General features: G+C 43.1%; 1 protein-coding gene across 3 annotated transcripts in view; it reads left to right on the forward strand.

The window, feature by feature from the left end:
- unc45a (unc-45 myosin chaperone A) overlaps window positions 1-10,888 on the forward strand; it is a 33,990-nt gene extending 23,102 nt beyond the window's left edge. Inside the window, exons 13-20 of one of the 3 annotated variants that reach the window (XR_014620728.1) lie at window positions 544-671; window positions 1,250-1,316; window positions 1,866-1,979; window positions 3,315-3,430; window positions 4,760-4,877; window positions 8,309-8,464; window positions 8,897-9,940; window positions 10,147-10,888. Coding sequence is in view for 1 of the 3 variants with exons in the window: in XM_084334813.1 (XP_084190939.1) it covers window positions 544-671; window positions 1,250-1,316; window positions 1,866-1,979; window positions 3,315-3,430; window positions 4,760-4,877; window positions 8,309-8,464; window positions 8,897-9,184 (987 nt within the window). In the remaining 2 variants the exon portion in view is untranslated. Of the gene's footprint in view, window positions 1-543; window positions 672-1,249; window positions 1,317-1,865; window positions 1,980-3,314; window positions 3,431-4,759; window positions 4,878-8,308; window positions 8,465-8,896 lie in introns of all 3 variants that reach the window. The other 2 variants (XR_014620729.1, XM_084334813.1) reach the window with 2 other exon arrangements.
- Window positions 10,889-11,486: the final 598 nt, after the last annotated feature.

Below are 11,486 nucleotides of genomic sequence, written 5' to 3' on the forward strand. Positions count from 1 at the left end.
ACACTCCACTCTGGTCAATGGAAATGACAGTAGGGCGCGCCAAATGTGTGTCGCATGCCAGGTTTTAACCACCCGTCCACTGAGGCTGATTGCCCTCAGCTGCCACTCCTCAGGCAATCAGCACAATCAGAGAGACGGGCGGCACCTGGGAAAGGGAGGAACAAAAAGGGATAAATACAGAGGCGACACACACCATATACAAATAACAGAATATTACCTATACTAACCTGATGTTTACATGGTGTTACAAATACGATAATAATGATAATGACCAACCCACGTACGTCACAACAATATAATTAACTCTGTTCATTTTTTTTTCATTTTTGTATTCAGAGTAGATTCTATTGTTTACACTGTACATTTTTTCCTTGTATTTTTATTTTCAGTGTAAACAATATAATCATCTCTGAATATAAAGAAATATGAGAAAAATAAACGGTGTAAACAAAGGTGCAGATGACGGCCTGTATGCCCCATCAGTTGTCCACAGTGTTGTTCCGTCATGAAATTAACTGTTGTTTGCCGTTTCCCGTATGGCAGGACGCGCCCTCGTTCGTGGAGCAGAGGCTGGTGAAGCTGCTGGAGGCCGGTGTGGTGTCTGCTCTGGTGTGTATGGTGAAACACGAGAGTCCGGCCCTCACCGAGTCCTGCAGGGAGTGCATCGCCAGGTAGGCAGCGCTGCCGGGGTGTAACTTTAGATAGAAATCAACCAGACAACAGTACAAACACCACACAGGCACAAAGGACATTGGCCCAGAACAGCCCAATACATAGACAAAAGAAAAACAACAACTGGGGCTGCACGATTAATTGAAAAAAGATCGCAATCTCGATTTATAGACCTATACGATCTCATTTCTAAATTATGACGATAAAAGTTTTTTTTTAACTTTTTACTTAACTTTTTTAAATGACAAAATAAGAATCGTGTGAGAGAATCGTGATCTCAATTCTTTAGAGAGAAAAATCGTGATTCACATTTGAGCAAGAATCGTGCAGCCCTTCACCTGTTTAAATGCACACATTTACATAGTAATTTAGCTGACTCTTTTATCCAAAGATGTATCATGCACACGCACACACACACACACACACACACACACACACACACAGACCTTCAGGACGAATCATCAAGTTTACTGATCTCAGTTTATTTTGGCCAACGTCGAGGAACACGCTCAGCGTTTTGGCTGAGTGGCCTCCGTCGGAGCCTGAATTGATTTTATTTCCCCGTTTCTCGCTGCAGGGTGTTCTTGGCGTTGGTGGAGAGACAGGAAGACAGGGGAGCGGTCGTGGCCCAGGGTGGAGGAAAGGTAGAGCCCTCACTCACATACAGTATTGGCAGTATTGGTGTACAGAGACATTGTGGTGGTGTACAGAGACATCATGGTGGTGTACAGAGACAAAATGATGACAATTGTGTTGATATTACTAAATATTTATGGCCCTGACTGTACAGTATATATGCTGTAAATCCTGCAATCCTCCAAGCTGGTCTGATCTCTCTCTGAATCTAACCTCCTGCCTCCTCAGGCTCTGCTCCCTGATCTCTCTCTGAATCTAACCTCCTGCCTCCTCAGGCTCTGCTCCCTGATCTCTCTCTGAATCTAACCTCCTGCCTCCTCAGGCTCTGCTCCCTGATCTCTCTCTGAATTTAACCTCCTGCCTCCTCAGGCTCTGCTCCCTGATCTCTCTCTGAATCTAACCTCCTGCCTCCTCAGGCTCTGCTCCCTGATCTCTCTCTGAATCTAACCTCCTGCCTCCTCAGGCTCTGCTCCCTGATCTCTCTCTGAATCTAACCTCCTGTCTCCTCAGGCTCTGCTCCCTGATCTCTCTCTGAATCTAACCTCCTGTCTCCTCAGGCTCTGCTCCCCTTGGTGTCTGAGAGCACCAGTGTGGGGAAGATCAAGGCAGCACAGGCCCTGGCCAAGATCACCATCACCGCCAACCCAGAGATTGCCTTCCCAGGGGAGAGGGTGAGAGGCATGACTATACTAACAATCCTCTTAAGATAACGGGGTATCTATCTGCAGGGTATTGAAAAGTGTTACATTCATAATTCTCAATTTAAGGCCCTAAAAGGTATTAAAAAGTCTTAAATTGTATTTGCACAGATATATACAAAAAGTTTGGGGGGGGCTGTCGGAAGATTAAAATATAGTAAATATATTAAATGTTTTTGTATTCAAGTCGTCGTTTTTCGCGGGACTACCAGGAGCTTGGTGCGTCTGGCAAGAGCTAGATTTTTGCTAGTATGGTTGTGAAATTGGTATTAAATTAAAATGGTATTTTAAAAAGTCTTAAATTGTACTTGTTGAAACATGCAGATGCCCTGCTAAAGATCCTCTTAACTCATTGGGCGCCACCCTCTTTCCCCATCTGTACTCAATGGCGCCAGCGTTATTGACCATTTTTGCGATGTTTGCAGACCCATTGTGTGTTCTCTGTTATAGCTATGGAGACAATAGTATGGCTCATTTGACAGGCATTGTTCATAGTCCATCACTGACTAATCAGTTCATTTCTACATACTGTAGTTTGTGCGCTATTACACGCTAAAAATAGCCCCTTTCCAAAATAATCCAGTCTTTTCATAGATCGCGAGATATGACGCGTTATATGCAATATGCCCAAATCTTTCTGGTTGATTGCCTGAAACCCCAAATACTTCCAAATCAAAGGTATATATCATGTACATATGTGTCTTCACAAAATCATCAAGGGGGGGGGTTAACTAGAAACTGCAATCGTGTTTGTCAAGCATGTTTTACGTCCGGTAAAACACGACACTGATTGGTACAGAATCATGTTTTAGGTAAAAAAAAAAATACCAGCAGGTTACCTAAGATAGACCTTACCTCAGTCAGAAAGTACTCCAAAATGAATAAATCCCAGTCGATCCCATGGCGATCGCAATTACTCCTGTATATTGGGCATGGCTAGCTACCATACGGGAAAGATTAGCTCTGAGGCACCAAATATTCCACCGATTGATATGTTGTGATCCACTCCTAGGCGGAAAGAGCCGGAGGTAAACTCAGTACTGGGGACAAGTGATATCCCCAGTTCATAAGGGAGGCGATACTGCCACCTGGTGAGATTCGATCGTCATTGCAATTCCAACGTAGGCAGATGAGCCAGAGAGACCTAGGGAGCTCCGGCTGAGTGTTTAGAACGGGGACCTAAAAACTAGATATTACGTTTTTGGCACTCAACGATTGGTGGCGAAACACGAGATATTACGCTTTTGGCGCCCAAGGGGTTAAGATGAAAACAGAATAACATGCAGAACCTTCTCCACGTGTCCCCAGATGTACGAGGTGGTGCGTCCCCTCGTCAGCCTGCTCTGTCTGGAGTGCACCCTGCTGCAGAACTTCGAGGCCCTGATGGCCCTCACCAACCTGGCCGGCATCAGCGAGAGGCTCAGGTCAGCCACCAGGGGGCAGTCTTCAAGACACGGGCCAAAACCTCCTATCTGAAAAAAATCCCTTTTTTGAGAACAAATGTGTTGTTTTCTTGCAGAATGCTATTTTTTAAGGATACCCAATACAATACAGTTTTTGGACTATATTACTGTATTATGTGTTAACATAACTTAACAATACCGACCAGGTATTAGTGCCTCGCAAAGTGCAGATAGGAGGTTTTCCCCCACTTTCTTTTATGGAGATAGGAGGTTTCCCCCCCACTTTCTTTTATGGAGATAGGAGGTTTTCCCCCACTTTCTTTTATGGAGATAGGAGGTTTTCCCCCACTTTCTTTTATGGAGATAGGAGGTTTTCCCCCCACTTTCTTTTATGGAGATAGGAGGTTTTCCCCCCACTTTCTTTTATGGAGATAGGAGGTTTTCCTCCACTTTCTTTTATGGAGATAGGAGGTTTTCCCCCACTTTCTTTTATGGAGATAGGAGGTTTTCCCCCACTTTCTTTTATGGAGATAGGAGGCTTTGCCCTTCGGCCATGCATCATATCAATGTTACACAAATAAATAAACTGATCATAGATTACAGTATATATACGTATATAACTGCATAGAATTACGACGTCATTTTAATACTTTAGAGATATTTCTTATTGTATTACTTTCTTCCATAACAAACCTTTTGATCTGATTAGATTAGATTAAAATGTATTGTCATGATTCATACAGCACAAGTACAGTACGACAAGTGTGACATCCAACCAGGGTGCAAATGTAACCGTAAAGTGCAATTGTAATATAAAATGTACAGGTGATTAAACTGGATATAAACTATAAATTAGTACTACTGAGTAATAGTGCTAATCAGATGTATGTACAGAGTTGTAGTATTAACACGTACAGTGATACAGGTATAAAGACACTATGGTAGTAAGTCATACTAGTGTACAACAGATAGACTGTACATATACAATCTACAGATATGTAAAAAGGATTATATGCAGGTGTGTACCGTATATTTACTGTATATGCGGCAACAATGAATTTAATGAATTGGTCACTATGAATTGAAAATGACAAACGTCTTTCTCTGGTCTGTATTGTACCCATTCTGCAATCTGTTAAATAAAGTTTTCATTCATTCATTCACAATATATAAATATATATATACGGTAGGTGCTCCCAGAATAGCATGTGATCTCGTGCTATAATAAAATCTAAATTAGTACTACCGAGTATAGTGCTAATCAGATGTATGTACCGATATGATTAATTCTCACCACCGACCGACACAGCTGATGATAAATACTGAGGCTGGACTTGGTTTGTTTCACAGGCAGAAGATCATAAAGGAGAAGGCTGTAGCAAAGATCGAAGGCTACATGTTCGAGGAGCACGACCTGGTGCGAGCAGCCGCCACGGAGTGCATGTGTAACATGGTGCTGAGCACAGAGGTGAGACACACACACACACACACACACACACACACACACACACACACACACACACACACACACACACACACACACACACACACACACACACACACACACACACACACACACACACACACACACACACACACACACACACACACACACGCACGCACGCACGCACGCACGCACGCACACACACAGACCGCATTGATTCTGACATAAGATATGCTGCATAGAAAAACATACATCATTAATGCTGTATAAACATGTATACGTTTTTTTACGTACATTTGTGTCATCCTCACTTACTGACAAGTCGACACAATAGAAATGATCGGATAAAATGCATCCTAAATCAATATGAAAGGTTCTGAGTCAGCTGCCGTTGATGGCTTGAACAGTCACTTATTTTGAGCCCGACCGATACCGGATTTTTGGAGCCGACACCGATATCTGTGAGAAGGAAAAGATGGATATTTGTACTTATTTCAAGAAATCTCGCCAAGCCCAATTTGCTTACTGCACTGGTAGATTATTTTACTTTCAGTGTGGAGTTCTCTCTCCTGATTGGATGGGAACGGGATACCAAAATACTTATTTTAATTTTAAACTACGGTATTTTAACATGTAGACCACGCATTTTCACACCACAGAAATACCACTTACCGCTCCTTTTTTTAAGTTTTGAAAGGTTCTTGGAGGTAACGGCTCCGGGTCTGGGCCCTCATTTATCAACGTTGCGTACGCACTGATATGTGTGTAACCCGTGCGTACGATCATTTCTAAGCAAAGTGTGGGACTTATCAATTTGAACTTGTGCTTGACTTTGTGCGTATATATCTAAGCACAGCTCGGAGCATGCGTAGCTGGCGCCCGGTGGTAGAATAATGTTTACAACGCGGAAATAAGCATTGACTGCGCTCCGCGTAACTCAACTCGTTATTATTTTGCGCATATATTGCAGAAATATGGGAACATTTCATTATATTTAAAAGGCTTTGCCATTGTTAAACGTAATAAGTGGAACCCCGAAGCTGTAAGCAGTACAAGTCATATGAACACCCACGATATAGAGCATAGGTGTCAAACTCACGGCCCGCGGGCCAAATCCGGCCCGCCACGTCATTTGATGTGGCCCCCCAAGAGCTCAGGTAAAAAAAAAATAATATTTTTTTTTTACATTAATATTGGGTTAAAAAATAGCAGTGTTAAAATAATTGTGGGTTAATGCGTTAATAAAGCTTTAACTTTGACAGCCTTAGTTATTACACATTCTTACACATACATGTATGTTGAACATCTGAGGTAACAAAGGAAAAAAGCCAAAAGCACTTACTCCTCAGACATTCTTTGACAATTTTACAGCCCAAAATACAAAAAAGATCCAGGCGGAATAGGTAACAAAGGGTTGAAGAAATATTGTCTGAACTGTCAGATGCAAACTGGCTGTGTGACATAACCGAGCATCTCGCTCAATTGAATAAGAAGCTGTAGGGACGCAAACAAGTCCCACCCAAAACTTGACCAATATAGTTGTGAACTGAGACAACCCTTATTTTGTTATTTTTGAGTACAGTTACAGTTGTGTGTTCATGCAGACACATAATAGCAATTTCATTACGAATTGAAAATGGGGGACCCTGATGTAAACAAGTCGAAAGTCTTTCTCTGGTCTGCATCCCCTTAACAATTGTGTGTATTGAGCTGTACTGTACTGTACCCATTCTGCAATCTGTTAATTAAAGTTAATTAAACTATCTTCCATTAGTTGGATGTATGGCCTCTGCAAGGTTGTGTGCAGCCATTTGTTTTTGTAACATCTGCTACATCTGTCCCACGTGTTCTTTGCAGCTCAGTTGTTAGTTCTGCCCCTCTTGACTGTGACAAAAAGGTTTTGAACAAACTTAATGTCATAGCTTGTATTTGATGATATTCTTCTTTGTTATTTACTTGAATGGTTTGATCATTGATTGGTGGAGTAATATGGGGTTCTGATAAACTAAAATTATTTGTTAAAATAACATAAGCTAACATATATTTTTACATTTATGCAAATGAATATGCAATATGTATAACTTGAATAAGTAATAAATACAGAAACACCATGTTTAACAATATGTAAATGTGTAGCTACATTTATTTTACATTACATTAACATTATATACGGTCTTTGGCCCTTTGAGGGCAACCATAATGCTGATGTGGCCCTCTGTGAAAATGAGTTTGACACCCCTGATATAGTGTTCTTCCCCCTTCCTATAAGAAAGAATAAAAAACGCATTGCAACGAGAACAGTGGTTATTTGTTGAGTGTATGTGTATTACAAAACCCTTGCAATAAACGTGTCTTAAATTAATGAAAAGCATACATGCTCTGGATACAGAGCATATATCGTGTGGGTGATATCATGACTTGTTACTTGTATTCTGCTTACAGAATTTCACTTATTTAGTTTTACAATGTCAAAGCCTAAATCAAAACGTTCCCGTATTTCTGCAATATATGCGCAAAATAATAACGAGTTGAGTTCTAACAAAGAACGTATTACATGCTGGTAGGCTGATAGAGTAAACTATGATATGAATATGATATGATATAAAGGTATACTGGTCCGTCCGCGAGGATAGCGAGGACTCGAGTCGGATAGCCATTAGATGCAATTTGAGAATATAGGCTATTAATGCAAAGCGACGGCCTAGCTATAGCCTATACATATTATTATTATTATGTTTTCATAAGCGTAAAGATACAACAGCTAGATTAATGATCAAGTTAGTTTACTGTATGCAGGCTTCGCAGGGCTGTGTATTATATATGCACAAGTTACTGTTGCATAATGTAGGCTATGGCTGCTATTATGTAATTCATATAGGCGACCTAATACCGACAACAAAATCAATTGTATGCCTCTAGTACAAATCATTATACCCGGTAGCCAATCGAACAAAATGAATAAAGGCATTCATATTCCAGCGGTTATAATGACACACCAACGCCAAACAGAAACAGTGGTTAACGAATGGTCTTTATTAGTATTTTGAGCTGTCCAGGCAGAATTGCAGCAATGGTCTTAGGGAGTCTTTGATATCTGACATCACCATGTACAAGTCCGCCTTTTATTTATCCCATAAACACGGGTTGTGTCTTCTTGATTGACAGCGCCTCCGTAAACAATCTCCCTCTCAGAGTTCACTCGGGTCAGTCCATTATTTCACATCCCATGGGGGCGGTTTCATGACCATATATGGATAATCATGCACGAGCATTGACGGTAGAACAAAGAGGTATTTATCAACACGGAGTGTTATAGGACCCGTGTACGCACGGTTGATAAATCCGGATTTTCTTTTGCGCGTACACACATTCTAAATTCTGTGCTTACGAACGAAAATAGAACACTTTCTAAGAATTGTTGATAAATGAGGGCCCTGTCTGGTCTCTGCTTCCAGGTGCAGAAGCTGTACTTGGCCACAGGGAACGACCGGCTGAAGCTGCTGGTCCTGTACAGCGGGGAGGACGACTCCAGGCTGAGGAAGGCTGCTGCTGGAACCCTGGCCGTGCTGACGGCGGAGCAGCCGGAGCTCTGCGCCCGCATCCCTGCCACCGTGAGCGTGCTGGGGCTGGGGGCCATGTGGCCAGAACACCACAAGAGCTTTCGTGTTTTTTATAATAATAACTTTATTTGTGTAGCAGCACCTTTCATACAAGAATTGCAGCTCAAAGCCTTTCCAAAGATATAAAATACAATACCAATTGGTATTATTAAAGCTTAAAGGGGAGGAATAATCGACCGAAATAATGTTTCCGAACTTTTTTTGAGGAGTTTATATATATATACGGTATATACAGCATTATTGTACATGCTATCATACAGAGTTATATGGGTTACATGCAGGTGTATAGGGATATGGAACGATTATATACAGGTATATTCAGACAGATATATATATATATATGTATGTATATCTCACATCCTTCCCAATGCTGTCACACATGCAACAAAAGTGACGACTCACCTCTTCTCTTGTGTTTTCCAGACCACCCATTGGCTGGAGATCCTGCAGGCCCTGTTGCTCAGTGAGGTCACTGACCTGCGCCACCGCGGCGTGGCCATCGTCCAGAACCTGATGCGGGCGGAGAAGAGTCTGGCGGAGGCGCTGATCCAGAGCGAGGCGCTGGAGATCCTCTCCGTCCTGGCCAAGGCAGCGGACGGCCCGCAGAACCCCATCTCCCAGACGGCCCAGCGGTGCCTGGACCAGGCCGTGGAGTACGGCATCATCCAGAGCCAAGAGGGCGAGGAGAGAGTGGAAGGCACTGAGCCCTGAGGTCTCTCGCTCGCTCGCTCTCTCTCTCTCTCTCTGTGTGTGTGTGTGGACACTGGACTGGTGTGTGTGTGTGTGGACACTGGACTGGTGTGTGTGTGTGTGTGTGTGTACCAGTACGAACATTCCTTGTTGTGAAAACGGCACGAGCAAATGGAATGGTTTCACTGTTTGCTGATGACCATGTTTTGGTCTTGGCATCTGTGTTGGATCTATAGATCTGTAACCACACCCCCTTTGCATGGCTAGACCGAGGAACTGAGAAGTATGTTTTGCGATGATAGTGTTTTTGCTTAGGAGAATACAAATCATCATCATCTTCATTTTACGTCCCTATTTTCCCACGACAGTGAGGTTGGACGGGCGATGACTCCACGCCACTGGAGTCATCATTTTTGGTTTGTAGCTAATTTTTATATCTCGGATGCCCTTCCTTACACTTACAGGTAACCCCATTGTCGGTGAGCACCTAGCCTTTGCTTATTCCTACACACACAAGGCAGTGCGGTTTTCTTTCAGGGTTTTCTCCCTTAGCCTTTGCGTATCCCTACGCACACACACAAGGCAGTGCGGCACCCTGTATCCCCAGGTAGGGGGGCCAGAGAGGGTACCAACACCCTGTATCCTCAGGTAGGGAGGCTAGAGAGGGTACTAACACCCTGTATCCCCAGGTAGGGAGGCTAGAGAGGGTACAGTACACTAACACCCTGTATCCCAGGTAGGGAGGCTAGAGAGGGTACTAACACCCTGTATCCCCAGGTAGGGAGGCTAGAGAGGGTACTAACACCCTGTATCCCTAGGTAGGGAGGCTAGATAGGGTACTAACACCCTGTATCCCCAGGTAGGGAGGCTAGAGAGGGTACTAACACCCTGTATCCCTAGGTAGGGAGGCTAGAGAGGGTACTAACACCCTGTATCCCCAGGTAGGGAGGCTAGAGAGGGTACACTAACACCCTGTATCCCAGGTAGGGAGGCTAGAGAGGGTACTAACACCCTGTATCCCCAGGTAGGGAGGCTAGAGAGGGTACTTGCCCAAGGTGGACCCTCAGACTAGAGGAGGGAAGGAGTTGTCTCACTTCTCCATTCTAGTTCGGCTTCCGCTAGAACTAGCCACTGCCCTAGTTAAATATAATAATTTTTATATTTTGTGTGAGAGGGTATAACCTCGGTTATATGTTATATATATATATATCACATTGTACTTCCTCAACATACTTCCTTGGTCCAGCTGTTCAAGGGGCATAGTTAAGAACCTGGATTTTCATAACGATTTGAAACGGGGTCTTTGAAAAAAAAAAAGCAGATTCTGACAGACTTTTGATCAATTTTCGCTAAATATGAATGAAATGCGAGTTTGACGTCAGCAACGGGACACTAGCGTGAGTCACTCAATGTAAAGACCAAATACTTTCATACATTCTATGCTGAAGTTATTCATTCCTTTGTCTTCACAGCCATTTTTTTTTTTTTTTTACTTTTATTCCTCCTTAAAAAAAACACCATTACATTTCTTTGCACACAGTACTTGTCTTTTTACTCTCGTGTGTCTTTTTTAACATCACTATGCACAAACCGTTAATTGTATTCACTGTATAACATCTGCATTGTGTGCCTTTTAATTATACTCCACTACATTTTCAATGTGTTATTGTTTTGTGTAATGTAAACTTCAGACATTGGCAGAAAAATAAAACCTGTGTTGCTGCTGCATCATCATTGCACGAGTAGCCAGCGTCCTCTTTTGTGCCGTTGTGTGTTGTATCAACTCAAGAGACATCAACAAACTGAACAAGCTGGTGAGGAAGGCTAGCTCCGTGGTGGGAGTCAAGCTGGTCAAACTGGAGGTGGTGGCAGAGAGGAGGATGAGAAGGAAGCTGGCTGCTATCCCGGAGAAGCTGTCCCACCCCCTCTATGAGGAGCTAGCCAAGATGAGGAGCACGTTCAGCCACAGACTCATACCCCCCCAACACTCCACTAACCGCCTCAGCCAGTCCTTCCTGCCAGCGGCCATCAGGCTCCACAACCGTGGGCAGGGACCGCTGCCAGCAGCCGGAGAACTAACGGCTGCAGAACTCGAGAACTATTAGGAACGTCTGACCACTAAGTGTGTCTGACTCTTAACCACCGAAACCTGCACGGACTACAACGTATGACGTATATTGTCACAAGGAAAGACGAAATTACCTACCTGGGTTCCATCCTAGAGGCAAATCTTTCCTGTGACAAAATGGCATCCAATGTAATAAAAAAAGTCAATCAACAAACTCGATTCTTGTACCGGATCTCCTCTCTGGTAAACAAGAAT

This window comes from Notolepis coatsorum, assembly GCF_963971535.1.
Source record: "Notolepis coatsorum genome assembly, chromosome: 18".
Taxonomy (NCBI): domain Eukaryota; kingdom Metazoa; phylum Chordata; class Actinopteri; order Aulopiformes; family Paralepididae; genus Notolepis; species Notolepis coatsorum.